The 15,786-nt window shown below is 42.0% G+C and overlaps 2 protein-coding genes across 5 annotated transcripts in view; one reads left to right on the plus strand and one right to left on the minus strand.

The window, feature by feature from the left end:
- The first annotated feature begins 2,398 nt into the window (after positions 1–2,398).
- Positions 2,399–7,218, plus strand: fem1b (fem-1 homolog b). Its single transcript, XM_086073555.1, has 4 exons — positions 2,399–3,267; positions 3,973–4,936; positions 5,562–5,885; positions 5,972–7,218. Exons 1-4 carry the CDS (start codon positions 3,020–3,022, stop codon positions 6,314–6,316), a joined length of 1,881 nt encoding a protein of 626 aa, XP_085929681.1. The 5' UTR covers positions 2,399–3,019; the 3' UTR covers positions 6,317–7,218.
- The window catches only part of LOC147174888 (integrin alpha-11-like), a 34,802-nt gene continuing 26,158 nt past the window's right edge, over positions 7,143–15,786 (minus strand). For all 4 annotated transcript variants that reach the window (XM_086073553.1, XM_086073554.1, XM_086073552.1 and 1 more), the window contains 2 exons: positions 8,509–8,625; positions 7,143–7,897 (listed from right to left, as the gene is read on the minus strand). In XM_086073553.1, coding sequence (XP_085929679.1) covers positions 7,817–7,897; positions 8,509–8,625 — 198 coding nt within the window. In that variant the 3' untranslated portion in view covers positions 7,143–7,816. The remainder of the gene's footprint in view (positions 7,898–8,508; positions 8,626–15,786) is intronic.

The following is a 15,786-nucleotide window of genomic DNA, read 5'->3' on the forward strand; positions in this document are numbered from 1 at the left end:
AAACATCTGCTCTCAAAAGGAAATGATCGAGTTGATTGGAAATGATCGACGTCGGATTGATTTGCTGTCACATTGATTGCAACGTTCATTGGATCCACTTTGATTTTTCATGAACTCTTGACATCACTTCATATTTGTGGAGCATTTTTGCATGGATGCGACTTTTTCCCACGCACCCCCTGCTGTGCCTTCACGTGCCCCAATTTGAGAACCGCTGGTGCGGTTGGTGAAAAGAAAGAAAGGAACAAATGTTTTGTCAAAGAAATACAAACGAAAATGCTTGGCAAGAAGCGAAACCGAGTGGAAGGACAAATCCAGTTTCTAAAAGCAATCCTTTGTTTTCCTCTTTTGTCAGTTCATCAAACACTCTTTTGGGGCTTTGGGGTCCATTTTGAAATCCATTGATTTTGAAATCCATTGATTTTGTCATGAGTTGCTGTTGGGCCGCGCACAAGATGGAAGCTCAAACAATCCTTTGACGATTGTACTTGACTTTATTACACGATACTTGCTGACCTTTCTTTGATCTTGCGCTCCACAAATACAGCATATTTGTCATCCATTAAAAACGAGGACATGAAAAGGAAGCTTTTTCAATCAGTTTGAGATGAATGAAAACGAACAAAAAGGTCAAAACAAAATAAAAAGTAAAGAATGAAAAATCTCATCCAGCCTGTTTTCCATGTCTCCCGCAGCCAACACAGGTGGGAATCGTTATCAGGCTTCTCCAGAGCTTGCTAATGATATGAATCACCTGTGTTGGCTGCGGGAGACATGGAAAACAGGCTGGATGCCCGAGGACCAAGGTTGAGGACCACTGGCTTACACAACGAGTCCAATTTTTGAAAAACAAAGTGTTGGCTTTAAACTTTTTGCTTTTCCATAAAAGATGTCATGAAGCAGAAAGGTGGAGAAAAGGTCACTTCTTATTTCTTCAGATTTAAAAATAATAATAAAGGCATTTATTTATTATTAAAACGTTCACAAAAGTATAAAGCCATATTTTCTTGCTGGGCTTTTTCAACTAAACATTTCCTTTCAATTGGAATGAATCGGAATTGTTTCCATGAATTATTATTTTTTTTTTTTTTGTGGAAACAACTTCACAAGTTTCGAAAGTCGTAGTTTAAAAAAGCCAATTTGGTTCAGAAAATTGGCATTTGTGGGGAAAAAACGATTTATTTTGAGACTTGGAATCTTATTTAAAAAGATTTTTTAAAATGTTTTCTTTTTTTGGGGCGAGGCAGTCGAGCTTACACAACGATTCCAATTCTTCAAAAACAAAGCGTTGGCTTTAAACTTTTGTTTTTTTCCATAAAATATGTCATGAAGCAGTTTTAGGATAAAAGCTCAGTTCTTATTTCTTTATTTAATGGGGAGGGGAGAATTGAGTTCACCCAATTTCTTAAGAAAACAAGTTCACTTTATTAGTGAAAAAATATATATTTTTGTCTATAGTTGCTCGGGAGACGGGAAGTCTGATTATTTTTCGTAAACAAGGCATTAAAAATAAAAAAAATTCAAAGGTTGTCGCATTTTCTCACAGCCAATATGTGTTGTAAAAAGTGTTGTGCGCAAAAACGAGCACCCAGCAGGATTTTTGTGGTGTTTTAATGGCAAACCAAAGGACAAACAAACAGAAAGAGATTTGTTGCAAACTTGCGTCAGCTAAAATAATAATAATAATGAATCAAGTTGGGAAAGAAAAGCCTTTGACGAATAAAATGAGCTCCAGCAGAATTTGCTCCTTGGAGGCCAAATTTCATTAAAAAGCCTCCAATGGTGTTGATCGTCTACAAAACATTTTCTTAGAATTGTCATGAAATATCAATTCATAAAAAAAGAAAACCCATTTTTAAAAATGAATTAGTTATTTGAAAAAAAAATCTATTTTCAAATGTTTCAAAAAATAAATGGTGTGTGGAAGTGACTCAATTTCATTTCGTCAAGTGGTTGCACAAAATAAATCCAGATACATTTTACAATCACATTGATCATTGTAGTTTTCAAGAAAAAAGATTTTTTTTCTGACAAAATGGAAGTTTTTAAGGGGAAAAATGATTGTGCGACTAAATCATATTTTTTTAAAAAAAATAGTCCAATTTTTCCAACAACAAAGCGTTGGCTTTCAACATTTATCCCCATTAGGCTTTATTTTTGAAGAAAAGGTCACTTCTTTGCTCAGATTTTTTTTGTTTTTAAAAAGGCATTTGTTTTTTGTTTTTACCGGCGGTTTAACGTTTGTGTGCCCACTGGAGCGGATTGCTTTCATTTACGTTGCTTGGTTAATCCTGATTTTCGGAGTCATTTTTCTGGGGTTGGGGCTTTTCATTGATTGATTGATTGATTTCTGTTTTATGGATAAATGTACGACATTCGTATTTGACATTGTATATATGATCGATACACGATCGTATACTGTGAAGTGAACGCAAGTGTTTGGTTTGGTTTTCTTGGAGCGTACCCCGGAAGTGTTTCAGACGAGGAACTTTTTCACTGCGAACGACGAATGTTCCAGTCGGACGTATTTTGGCGTCGGACTTGACTTCCGGAAAGTTGCTCGCCATCCTGAAGTGAAACCGCTGCTGCCCCGGATTCCTTTTAACGACATGTCCAACGTTTTTATACCTTTTAATTTAGCACAGCAAGAACCTTGTGCGGTTCTCGCGACGACGAGGAACGAGCCGGTGCTTTTATTTGTCTTTTAAAAGTGACATTTGCGTCGTTTGACGGCTCCCTCTGCCGCAAGCACGCTAGCATCTCGGCTAGCATCTGGGCTAGCCGGAAGGCTCGGGCGGACCGCCGCGGGGCGACGAGCACTTCCGCCCGTTCCCCTTTTGCCCTCGCTCGGACCATCAGCGCCACGGAGGCGCCCCGCGGCTTTCCATGCGCGTGGGGGGGCCCGCCCGAACGTTTTGATGGGCTGCTCGCCGGCTGGACGTCGCGGGCAGCACCTGGAAGCGAGGCGGGGGCGTCGGCGTCGGCTTCGGCGGCGGAGGAGGCGACGCGCGGGGCCCGCATGGAGTCCCTGGCCGGTTACGTGCACAAGGCGGCCAGCGAGGGTCGCGTCCTGACGCTGGCCGCGCTGCTGCTCAACCACAGCGAGGCCGAGACGCGCTTCCTGCTGGCCCACGTCAGCCAGCAGGCGGGCCAGCGGTCCACGCCGCTCATCATCGCCGCCCGCAACGGCCACGACAAGGTGGTCCGCCTGCTGCTCGAGCACTACCGCGTGGACACGGAGCAGACCGGCACCACGCGGTTCGACGGGTAAGTGGACACGGGCCGGTGGGGTGGGCAAGCGCGGGGCGCGGGAGGCAAACGGACCGGTCGCCGATGTCAGAGTCGATAGGACGGTATGATATCGGTGAGCAAACATATCGCGGTGGCGCGGTATTAACATTGCGGTATTAAAACAGTATTTTCCCATTCAACACAATCTAGTTTATTTTTAAACTAAATAAAGAAGAAAGAAATATGTCCCGTGTTAAGCAAATACATTCTTCTTAGTAAGTCACAGTGTCCCATCAGTTCAGTTCTCCTCCTTCCATTGGCGACTTATGTTGTCATTGGGGCTCGCTATTTTATTTCTTCCTTTTTTTCCCAACAGAGCAAAACCGGCATCCGCGTTTGCGCATGAAAAATAGTCAGTCGGCTTTCAAAATCGGTTGTCTGGACGATCCCAACCACGTTTGCGGCGCCGTCCGTGTTTCGACGCGGACCTTTTTAGCTCCACTCGCTGAGTGACTTTGAAGAAATGATTTATGACGCGCGTGTGAACTTAAAACGGTAGTTTGTTGATAATTACTGATCACGATTGCTCACCGTTTAGCGTAGGCTAATTTTGTTGGCGTTCAATGGACAAAAGGTCGTAAATAACGAGTATTTAGATGTACTCGATGCGACCTTCGTGGATTGCCCCGCCCTCCAAAAGTTGATTATTGAAGGAGCTGTCCCCCTTTTGCGTCCCCGCAGCTACGTGATCGACGGTGCGACGGCGCTGTGGTGCGCGGCGGGCGCGGGCCACTTTGAGGCGGTGCGGCAGCTGGTGGCTCACGGCGCCAACGTCAACCACACCACCGTCACCAACTCCACGCCGCTGCGGGCGGCCTGCTTCGACGGCCGGCTGGACATCGTGCGCTTCTTGGTGGAGCACGCCGCCGACATGGCAATCACCAACAAGTACGACAACACCTGCCTGATGATCGCCGCCTACAAGGGCCACGGCGACGTGGTCGGCTTCCTGCTGGAGCGCGGCGCCGACCCCAACGCCAGGGCGCATTGCGGCGCCACCGCCCTGCACTTCGCCGCCGACGCCGGCCACCTGGCCGTGGTGGCCGAGCTGGTGCGGCGGCGCGCCGTCATGGCGGCCAACGGCCACGGCATGACGCCGCTGAAGGTGGCGGCGGAGAGCTGCAAGGAGGACGTGGTGGAGCTGCTGCTGGCGCACGACAGTTGCGAGCCGGCGCGCCGCGTGGAGGCGCTGGAACTGCTGGGCGCCTCCTTCGCCAACGACCGCGAGAACTACGACGTCGACAAGACCTACCGCTACCTGCGCGCCGCCATGGACGAGCGCCGCCGCCACGGCGTGCCGGACAAGGAGCCGCCGCCGCCCGCCGGGGCGTACGGCGGCCGCCCCGAGTGCCGCACGCCGGCCGAGCTGGAGGCCATCCGCTCGGACCACGACGCGCTGCACATGGAGGGCCTGATGATCCGCGAGCGCATCCTGGGCCCCGACAGCGCCGACGTGTCGCACCCCATCATCTACCGCGGCGCCGTCTACGCCGACAACATGGAGTTCGAGCGCTGCGTCAAGCTGTGGCTGCACGCGCTGCGCCTGCGCCAGCGCGGCCACCGCAGCACGCACAAGGACCTGCTGCGCTTCGCGCAGGTCTTCTCGCAGGTGCTGCACCTGAAGGAGCGACTGGACGCCGACGCGGTTTGTCTCCCGCCGCTCGCAAATATTCGCACCATTTCACGTCTTTCGTTTGACGTGCCGACGACCGTCTTTGATCCCGCGCTTTGCCAATTGGGGTCGGGGGGGCGGATGGCGGATGGCGGGTTGACGTGAAGGCAAAGTTGAAAACGTCGCATGTATGGGAACATTTTGCCGCGAGACGACGACTTGAGTACCTCAAATTTCAAAAGCAAGAAAAAAACCACCTCTTTTTTTTGTCTCGTCAGCAAAACTGCAAACATCCTCAGAACGTCACGTGTTCAACATTAAGATCACCAAATAATACATTGACGCCTTAGCAGGCTTTTATGGTTTTTATTTAAAACCCTACTTTGAAACCCTGATGCCGTTTTACAAACGCCACTTTTAATCTCGAACCCTCATTTTAAACCCCACCCTGAAATCCCAACCCAAGTTTAAAATCCTAATTTGAAACCCCAATCCTATTTGAAAATCCTATTTTCAAACCCTAACCCTATTTTTTGTTTGTGACGATTCCACCAATGTCGGCCGTTTGTTTAGTTTTGCGTGGCAATTTCAAGTGACCTCCCCCAAGCGCCTCCTCGTCATCAACTGTTCCTTTGGGCTCATTTGTGCGCTTTTGCAGGTGGAGCAGGTCCTGGGCTGCAGCGCGCTGGAGATCGGCCACAGCATGACGCGCGCCCAGTCGGCGCCGGAGGGCGAGCTGGCCCAGGCGGCCGACAACTACGAGTCCAACGTCTTCACCTTCCTCTACCTGGCCTGCATCGCCACCAAGACGGCGTGCGGCGACGAGCGCCAGCGCGCCCGCATCAACAAGCACGTGTACGACGTGGTGCGGCTGGACCCGCGGGCCCGCGACGGCGCCACGCTCCTGCACCTGGCCATCAGCTCCAGCACGCCCGTCAACGACTTCCACACCAACGACGTGTGCGGCTTCCCCAACGCGCAGGTCGGGACGGTCACGCGCAAACGCCGCCGCCGCCGCCGGCTAACATGGACCTCCACCTGAGCTTTGCATTGTCTCGTCCGTCTCAGGTGACCAAGCTGCTGCTGGACTGCGGCGCCCGCGTGGACGCGGTGGACCACGAGGGCAACACGCCGCTGCACGTCATCGTGCAGTACAACCGTCCCATCAGTGACTTCCTGACGCTGCACGCCATCATCATCAGCCTGGTGGAGGCGGGCGCGCACACGGACCGCACCAACAAGCAGAAGAAGACGCCGCTGGACAAGAGCACCACCGGCGTGTCGGAGATCCTCCTCAAGACGCAGATGAAGATGAGCCTCAAGTGCCTGGCGGCGCGCGCCGTGCGGCGCCACCGCGTCCCTTACCGACACCAGATTCCCGCCAGCCTCGAGGAGTTCGTCGACTTCCACTGACGTCCGTCTTGTGATTTGAGGCGTGCTATGCTAGCACGCTAACGCTCGCGCCACCGCGATCCTTTGTGTCCCAAATGAATCGACTGAAAAGTTCTTTGCGGCGACGACGCGTTCAGAGTCATTCCTCGTTCCCGGACTCGCTAGGTTGACATTTTCATTTCCGCAAGATGGTCCACTCGCCGTTTGTGACTCATTTCCAAGACAAACAAGTACGTCATGATTAACACACGGGATCAACGTCAGCCAGCACGTTAGCGTTCTCGCGGGGACGGACGCAAATCCAATAAAGGTCATCGACATCGTCGGCCAATGTGGCAAGTGCGATACCTCGCTCAGAGACTCCGCCCGCAAGGACCTCATCTCGTTAAGTCGCCGCCTTGGGTCATCGGGAAGTGCGTGACCGGCTCTTCATTTGTAATCGACGAGCTGATAGCGTGACTTGATTTAACGGGTGATTTGAAGAAGAAAAAAGAACGGAAAAAGGTTCCAGTTCCTCCAACAAAGTGCCTCAAAAGTGCTCTTGCTGACGACAGAAACAGAAACTGCCGCGAGAGAACGACAACGACAATAGCTACAACTTTTTTCCAACTCATGTTAAAACAACACAACAGTGACAAAGACATGGACGGAAAAGACAAAAATGACAGCAGACAAGCACGACAGCGACGATAACAGACGAGACGCAAACGGCGGCAGTGACGAGGACAAGAATGAGACGCGGACGACGGCAATGCGATCAACGACGACCGCAATATCGAAATTTGAAGACAATTACATCGACAAAAACAGTAACCAAAACGGCAAGACAAAAACAAACACAACACCATCGACGGCAATATGTTTTATTACCAAAATGTAAAAGAATTTATAACATTTTAAAAGTTATTAAACAAGTGAAGGTCTTCATTCTTAAAGTGTCCTCGATGTTTTTGGCTTTTCAGTTCAAATGCTGGTGATTTCAAGAATCACAAACGTGCATGAAGCATGCGCGCCTTCATGGCGGCGGCACCGCACATTGCTAATTGCTAATTGCTAAAGCTAACAATGTTCATTTGGTGAAGCTACTTTTTTTCCATCAGAGCAAAAGTGAATTTTGCTGATTTAACACCAATGCTCATCTTGACAGCTAATTTGGTGAAGTTGAGCTCAATGCTCATTTGTTGACTGCTTCATTAGCATTGGCGCTAATTGTGCCGTTTAAATCTTCTGAGCTGACCTAAATACGACTTAATACAATATCTGCTTTATTTAGCTCAATGCTAATGCTAATTGCAAACTGCAAAGTGGACATCAATGTTAATTGCTAACGTTAACTGCAAAGTTGACGTTGGCGGCCAACATGGCCGCCAGTATCCTCGTGCTCATGGCGGCCGTCTGTAGGGAAGTTACGGAAGGGGCGTGGCCAGGATGAGTGTGGTCAGGTGTCCACCCCAAGCTCCGCCCCATGTCTCCAAAGAATGTCAACATCGTCAGTGACATCAACGCGCGTGGCCGCCGTCGTCACAGCCCATCTGCCGACTTCCCATTGGCTGCCGGCTCCTCCTGTTCCAGACTCCGCCTCCTCCTGGAGAAGAAGCCCAACTGCACACGTGTACACAAACACAGGTGTGCGTGTGTGTGTGCGTGTGCAAAAAAAGAAAAAAAGATGAGCTCCACATTTTGAGCACATTTATTGTGCAAAATCACAACTCAGAATTATGAAAACAAGCAACGAACAAGTGCAATATTATTCACATACAAGGTGTCCATAAAGTCTCTACAATTAAAAAATGTATTACAAAAACGGCAGTTGATGAGATATCAAACGTATTTGGTTTGAATGATGAACGTTTTGATTGAGATTATATTTTGCAATTGGGCTGCCGTGTTGATGGGCGGGAAATTGAGGCTGAGGCGAGCGTGGCAAGAAATGCTCTTGATGTGATTTATGCAAATGAGGTGTCCATGTAGCCATCTGTTCAATCAAGTCATTCAAATCAATGGACTTCAAATCGGCCAACGACTTCATTTGTCATCAATTGTTTTCATTGTAAAGACAATTTCAATGTCCCGTGCGTATGCGTACGTACGCCTGCCGTCAGCTAACATTTATTTGGCTCATGTTTGCTTATTGCATCATGCGGCAGTATTTCAGCTCACTTAGTGTGCGCGCGTGTGTGTGTGTGTGTAAACGCGCGCGCGCGCATACGCACCCTCCAGAGCGCGAGCACGATGACGGCCAGCACGAGGACGCCGCCGGCACAACTTCCCAAGATGACGACCAGCAAAATGGCGCCGGAAGCGCGCTCCTTGGTCAGCTCCACCACCGCCTGTGCACGACCGCACGCACACACACGCATCAGTTGTGTGACGTCATATGATCATGGCACGGTTGTTGTGCCCATTGCTCTCAGCCACATGTTTGTATTTCAATGTTTTTTAAATCCGTTTTCATTTTCACTCCCCTTTGTTTATTTATTTGTCAGTTTTGGCGGTCCATCGTCATACATCTCTTTTTTGCATGGATGCTACGTTGGAAATGGACGAAGGAAGAAGAGAAAAAAAAGGAAACGGAAGAAGGAAGAAGAGAAAAAAAAGGAAACGGAAGAAGGAAGAAGAGAAAAAAAAAGGAAACGGAAGAAGGAAGAAGAGAAAAAAAAGGAAACGGAAGAAGGAAGAAGAGAAAAAAAAGGAAACGGAAGAAAGAAAAAGAGAAAAAAAAAGGAAACGGAAGAAGAGAAAAAAAAAGGAAACGGAAGACGGAAGAAGAGAAAAAAAAAGGAAAAGGAAGAAGAGAAAAAAAAAGGAAACGGAAGAAGGAAGAAGAAAAAAAGAAACGGAAGAAGGAAGAAAAAAAAAAAAAAGGAAATGGAAGAAAAAAGAAGAGAAAAATAAAGGAAATGGAAGAAGGAAGAAGAGAAAAAAAGGAAACGGAAGAAGGAAGAAGAGAAAAAAAAAGGAAACGGAAGAAGGAAGAAGAAAAAAAAAGGAAACGGAAGAAGGAAGAAGAAAAAAAAAAAGGAAATGGAAGAAAAAAGAAGAGAAAAATAAAGGAAACGGAAGAAGGAAGAAGAAAAAAAAAGGAAATGGAAGAAAAAAGAAGAGAAAAAAAAATAAACGGAAGAAGGAAGAAGAAAAAAAAAGGAAACGGAAGACGGAAGAAGAGAAAAAAAAAAGGAAACGGAAGAAGGAAGAAGAAAAAAAAGGAAATGGAACAAGAAAGAAGAAAAAAAAAAAGGAAACGGAAGAAAAAAGAAGAAAAAAAAAGGAAACGGAAGAAGGAAGAAGAGAGAAAAAAAAAGGAAACGGAAGAAGGAAGAAGAGAGAAAAAAAAAGGAAACGGAAGAAGGAAGAAGAGAAAAAAAAAGGAAACGGAAGAAGGAAGAAGAAAAAAAAAGGAAACGGAAGAAGGAAGAAGAGAAAAAAAAAGGAAACGGAAGACGGAAGAGAAAAAAAAGGAAACGGAAGACGGAAGAAGAGAAAAAAAAGGAAACGGAAGAAGGAAGAAGAGAAAAAAAAGGAAACGGAAGAAGGAAGAAGAGAAAAAAAAGGAAACGGAAGAAAGAAGAAGAGAAAAAAAAAGGAAACGGAAGAAGAGAAAAAAAAAGGAAACGGAAGACGGAAGAAGAGAAAAAAAAAGGAAACGGAAGACGGAAGAAGAGAAAAAAAAAGGAAACGGAAGAAGGAAGAAGAGAAAAAAAAAGGAAACGGAAGAAGGAAGAAGAGAAAAAAAAGGAAACGGAAGAAGGAAGAAGAGAAAAAAAAGGAAACGGAAGAAAGAAGAAGAGAAAAAAAAAGGAAACGGAAGAAGAGAAAAAAAAAGGAAACGGAAGACGGAAGAAGAGAAAAAAAAAAGGAAAAGGAAGAAGAGAAAAAAAAAGGAAATGGAAGAAGGAAGAAGAAAAAAGAAACGGAAGAAGGAAGAAAAAAAAAAAAAAGGAAATGGAAGAAAAAAGAAGAGAAAAATAAAGGAAACGGAAGAAGGAAGAAGAGAAAAAAAAGGAAACGGAAGAAGGAAGAAGAGAAAAAAAAAGGAAACGGAAGAAGGAAGAAGAAAAAAAAAGGAAACGGAAGAAGAAGAAAAAAAAAAGGAAATGGAAGAAAAAAGAAGAGAAAAATAAAGGAAACGGAAGAAGGAAGAAGAAAAAAAAAGGAAATGGAAGAAAAAAGAAGAGAAAAAAAAATAAACGGAAGAAGGAAGAAGAAAAAAAAAGGAAACGGAAGACGGAAGAAGAGAAAAAAAAGGAAACGGAAGAAGGAAGAAGAGAAAAAAAAAAGGAAACGGAAGAAGGAAGAAGAAAAAAAAGGAAATGGAACAAGAAAGAAGAAAAAAAAAAAAGGAAACGGAAGAAAAAAGAAGAAAAAAAAAGGAAACGGAAGAAGGAAGAAGAGAGAAAAAAAAAGGCAACGGAAGAAGGAAGAAGAGAGAAAAAAAAAGGAAACGGAAGAAGGAAGAAGAGAAAAAAAAAGGAAACGGAAGAAGGAAGAAGAAAAAAAAAGGAAACGGAAGAAGGAAGAAGAGAAAAAAAAAGGAAACGGAAGACGGAAGAAGAGAAAAAAAAGGAAACGGAAGACGGAAGAAGAGAAAAAAAAGGAAACGGAAGAAGGAAGAAGAGAAAAAAAAGGAAACGGAAGAAAGAAGAAGAGAAAAAAAAAGGAAACGGAAGAAGAGAAAAAAAAAGGAAACGGAAGACGGAAGAAGAGAAAAAAAAAGGAAACGGAAGACGGAAGAAGAGAAAAAAAAAGGAAACGGAAGACGGAAGAAGAGAAAAAAAAAGGAAACGGAAGACGGAAGAAGAGAAAAAAAAGGAAACGGAAGACGGAAGAAGAGAAAAAAAAGGAAACAGAAGAAGAGAAGAAAAAAGGAAACGGAAGAAGGAAGAAGAAAAAAAAGGAAACGGAAGAAGGAAGAAGAAAAAAAAAAAGGAAATGGAAGAAAAAAGAAGAGAAAAATAAAGGAAACGGAAGAAGGAAGAAGAAAAATAAAGAAACGGAAGAAGGAAGAAGAGAAAAAAAAGGAAACGGAAGAAGGAAGAAGAAAAAAAAAAGGAAATGGAAGAAAAAAGAAGAGAAAAATAAAGGAAACGGAAGAAGGAAGAAGAAGAAAAAAAGGAAACGGAAGACGGAAGAAGAGAAAAAAAAAGGAAACGGAAGAAGGAAGAAGAGAAAAAAAAAAGGAAACGGAAGAAGGAAGAAGAAAAAAAAAGGAAATGGAACAAGAAAGAAGAAAAAAAAAAAGGAAACGGAAGAAAAAAGAAGAAAACTGAAGAAGGAAGAAGAGAAAAAAAAGGAAACGGAAGACGGAAGAAGAAAAAAAAAGGAAACGGAAGAAGGAAGAAGAGAAAAAAAAAGGAGACGGAAGACAGAAGAAGAGAAAAAAAAAGGAAACGGAAGACGGAAGAAGAGAAAAAAAAAGGAAACGGAAGAAGGAAGAAGAGAAAAAAAAAGGAAACGGAAGAAGAGAAAAAAAAAGGAAACGGAAGAAGAGAAAAAAAGGAAACGGAAGACGGAAGAAGAGAAAAAAAAAGGAAACGGAAGAAGGAAGAAGAGAAAAAAAAAGGAAACGGAAGAAAGAAGAAGAAAAAAAAGGAAACGGAAGAAGGAAGAAGAAAAAAAAAAGGAAACGGAAGAAGGAAGAAGAAAAAAAAAGGAAATGGAACAAGAAAGAAGAAAAAAAAAAAGGAAACGGAAGAAAAAAGAAGAAAACTGAAGAAGGAAGAAGAGAAAAAAAAGGAAACGGAAGACGGAAGAAGAAAAAAAAAGGAAACGGAAGAAGGAAGAAGAGAAAAAAAAAGGAGACGGAAGACAGAAGAAGAGAAAAAAAAAGGAAACGGAAGACGGAAGAAGAGAAAAAAAAAGGAAACGGAAAAAGGAAGAAGAGAAAAAAAAAGGAAACGGAAGAAGAGAAAAAAAAAGGAAACGGAAGAAGAGAAAAAAAGGAAACGGAAGACGGAAGAAGAGAAAAAAAAAGGAAACGGAAGAAGGAAGAAGAGAAAAAAAAGGAAACGGAAGAAAGAAGAAGAAAAAAAAGGAAATGGAAGAAGGAAGAAGAAAAAAAAAAGGAAATGGAAGAAAAAAGAAGAGAAAAATAAAGGAAACGGAAGAAGGAAGAGGAGAAAAAAAAAGGAAACGGAAGAAGGAAGAAGAGAAAAAAAAAGGAAACGGAAGAAGGAAGAAGAGAAAAAAAAAGGAAACGGAAGAAGAGAAAAAAAAAGGAAACGGAAGACGGAAGAAGAAAAAAAAAAGGAAACGGAAGAAGGAAGAAGAGAGAAAAAAGGAAACGGAAGAAGGAAGAAGAAAAAAAAAGGAAATGGAAGAAGAAAGAAGAAAAAAAAAAGGAAATGGAAGAAAAAAGAAGAGAAAAATAAAGGAAACGGAAGAAGGAAGAAGAAAAAAAAAGGAAATGGAAGAAAAAAGAAGAGAAAAAAAAATAAACGGAAGAAGGAAGAAGAGAAAAAAAAAGGAAACGGAAGAAGGAAGAAGAGAAAAAAAAGGAAACGGAAGAAGGAAGAAGAGAAAAAAAAAGGAAATGGAAGAAGAAAGAAAAAAAAAAAAGGAAATGGAACAAAAAAGAAGAGAAAAAAAAGGAAACGGATGAAGGAAGAAGAGAAAAAAAGGAAACGGAAGAAAGAAGAAGAGAAAAAAAAAGGAAACAGAAGAAGGAAGAAAAAAAGGAAATGGAAGAAAAAAGAAGAGAAAAATAAAGGAAACGGAAGAAGGAAGAAGAAAAATAAAGAAACGGAAGAAGGAAGAAGAGAAAAAAAAGGAAACGGAAGAAGGAAGAAGAAAAAAAAAAGGAAATGGAAGAAAAAAGAAGAGAAAAATAAAGGAAACGGAAGAAGGAAGAAGAAGAAAAAAAGGAAACGGAAGACGGAAGAAGAGAAAAAAAAAGGAAACGGAAGAAGGAAGAAGAGAAAAAAAAAAGGAAACGGAAGAAGGAAGAAGAAAAAAAAAAGGAAATGGAACAAGAAAGAAGAAAAAAAAAAAGGAAACGGAAGAAAAAAGAAGAAAACTGAAGAAGGAAGAAGAGAAAAAAAAGGAAACGGAAGACGGAAGAAGAAAAAAAAAGGAAACGGAAGAAGGAAGAAGAGAAAAAAAAAGGAGACGGAAGACAGAAGAAGAGAAAAAAAAAGGAAACGGAAGACGGAAGAAGAGAAAAAAAAAGGAAACGGAAGAAGGAAGAAGAGAAAAAAAAAGGAAACGGAAGAAGAGAAAAAAAAAGGAAACGGAAGAAGGAAGAAGAGAAAAAAAAAGGAAACGGAAGAAAGAAGAAGAAAAAAAAGGAAATGGAAGAAGGAAGAAGAAAAAAAAAAGGAAATGGAAGAAAAAAGAAGAGAAAAATAAAGGAAACGGAAGAAGGAAGAAGAGAAAAAAAAAGGAAACGGAAGAAGGAAGAAGAGAAAAAAAAAGGAAACGGAAGAAGAGAAAAAAAAAGGAAACGGAAGACGGAAGAAGAAAAAAAAAAGGAAACGGAAGAAGGAAGAAGAGAGAAAAAAGGAAACGGAAGAAGGAAGAAGGAAAAAAAAGGAAATGGAAGAAGAAAGAAGAAAAAAAAAAGGAAATGGAAGAAAAAAGAAGAGAAAAATAAAGGAAACGGAAGAAGGAAGAAGAAAAAAAAAGGAAATGGAAGAAAAAAGAAGAGAAAAAAAAATAAACGGAAGAAGGAAGAAGAGAAAAAAAAAGGAAACGGAAGAAGGAAGAAGAGAAAAAAAAGGAAACGGAAGAAGGAAGAAGAGAAAAAAAAAGGAAATGGAAGAAGAAAAAAAAAAAAAAAAGGAAATGGAACAAAAAAGAAGAGAAAAAAAAGGAAACGGAAGAAGGAAGAAGAGAAAAAAAGGAAACGGAAGAAAGAAGAAGAGAAAAAAAAAGGAAACAGAAGAAGGAAGAAAAAAAGGAAATGGAAGAAAAAAGAAGAGAAAAATAAAGGAAACGGAAGAAGGAAGAAGAAAAATAAAGAAACGGAAGAAGGAAGAAGAGAAAAAAAAGGAAACGGAAGAAGGAAGAAGAAAAAAAAAAGGAAATGGAAGAAAAAAGAAGAGAAAAATAAAGGAAACGGAAGAAGGAAGAAGAAGAAAAAAAGGAAATGGAAGAAAAAAGAAGAGAAAAAAAAGAAACGGAAGAAGGAAGAAGAGAAAAAAAAGGAAACGGAAGAAGGAAGAAGAGAAAAAAAAAGGAAACGGAAGACGGAAGAAGAAGAAAAAAAAGGAAACGGAAGAAGGAAGAAGAGAAAAAAAAGGAAACGGAAGAAGGAAGAAGAAAAAAAAAAGAAACGGAAGAAGGAAGAAGAGAAAAAAAAGGAAACGGAAGAAGGAAGAGAAAAAAAAAGGAAACGGAAGACGGAAGAAGAGAAAAAAAAAGGAAACGAAAGAAGAAAGAAGAGAAAAAAAAAGGAAACGGAAGAAGAGAAAAAAAAAGGAAACGGAAGACGGAAGAAGAGAAAAAAAAGGAAACGGAAGAAGGAAGAAGAGAAAAAAAAAGGAAACGGAAGAAGGAAGAAGAGAAAAAAAAAGGAAACGGAAGAAGGAAGAAGAAAAAAAAAGGAAACGGAAGAAGGAAGAAGAAAAAAAAAAGGAAATGGAAGAAGAGAAAAATAAAGGAAACGGAAGAAGGAAGAAGAAAAAAAAAGGAAACGGAAGAAGGAAGAAGAGAAAAAAAAAGGAAACGGAAGAAGGAAGAAAAAAAAAAAAAGGAAATGGAAGAAGAGAAAAATAAAGGAAACGGAAGAAGGAAGAGAAAAAAAAAGGAAACGGAAGACGGAAGAAGAGAAAAAAAAAGGAAATGGAAGAAAAAAGAAGAGAAAAATAAAGGAAACGGAAGAAGGAAGAAGAAGAAAAAAAGGAAACGGAAGACGGAAGAAGAGAAAAAAAAGGAAACGGAAGAAGGAAGAAGAGAAAAAAAAAGGAAACGGAAGAAGAAAGAAGAAAAAAAAAGGAAATGGAACAAGAAAGAAGAAAAAAAAAAAGGAAACGAAAGAAAAAAGAAGAAAACTGAAGAAGGAAGAAGAGAAAAAAAAGGAAACGGAAGACGGAAGAAGAAAAAAAAAGGAAACGGAAGAAGGAAGAAGAGAAAAAAAAAGGAGACGGAAGACAGAAGAAGAGAAAAAAAAAGGAAACGGAAGACGGAAGAAGAGAAAAAAAAAGGAAACGGAAGAAGGAAGAAGAGAAAAAAAAAGGAAACGGAAGAAGAGAAAAAAAAAGGAAACGGAAGAAGAGAAAAAAAGGAAACGGAAGACGGAAGAAGAGAAAAAAAAAGGAAACGGAAGAAGGAAGAAGAGAAAAAAAAAGGAAACGGAAGAAAGAAGAAGAAAAAAAAGGAAATGGAAGAAGGAAGAAGAAAAAAAAAAGGAAATGGAAGAAAAAAGAAGAGAAAAATAAAGGAAACGGAAGAAGGAAGAAGAGAAAAAAAAAGGAAACGGAAGAAGGAAGAAGAGAAAAAAAAAGGAAACGGAAGAAGGAAGAAGAGAAAAAAAAAGGAAACGGAAGAAGAGAAAA

The sequence above is a fragment of the Leptonotus elevatus genome, chromosome 4 (assembly GCF_054856555.1).
Source record: "Leptonotus elevatus isolate MCC_2025b chromosome 4, RoL_Lele_1.0, whole genome shotgun sequence".
NCBI lineage: Eukaryota > Metazoa > Chordata > Actinopteri > Syngnathiformes > Syngnathidae > Leptonotus > Leptonotus elevatus.

What these genes read in the sequence shown, in the direction of transcription:
- fem1b (XM_086073555.1), top strand. Translation starts at nt 3,020, where the DNA reads ATGGAGTCCCTGGCCGGTTACGTGCACAAGGCGGCCAGCGAGGGTCGC. An exon ending in GGCACCACGCGGTTCGACGG is followed by an intron (nt 3,268 to 3,972) that starts GTAAGTGGACAC and finishes GCGTCCCCGCAG; the next exon opens with CTACGTGATCGACGGTGCGA. An exon ending in AGCGACTGGACGCCGACGCG is followed by an intron (nt 4,937 to 5,561) that starts GTTTGTCTCCCG and finishes GCGCTTTTGCAG; the next exon opens with GTGGAGCAGGTCCTGGGCTG.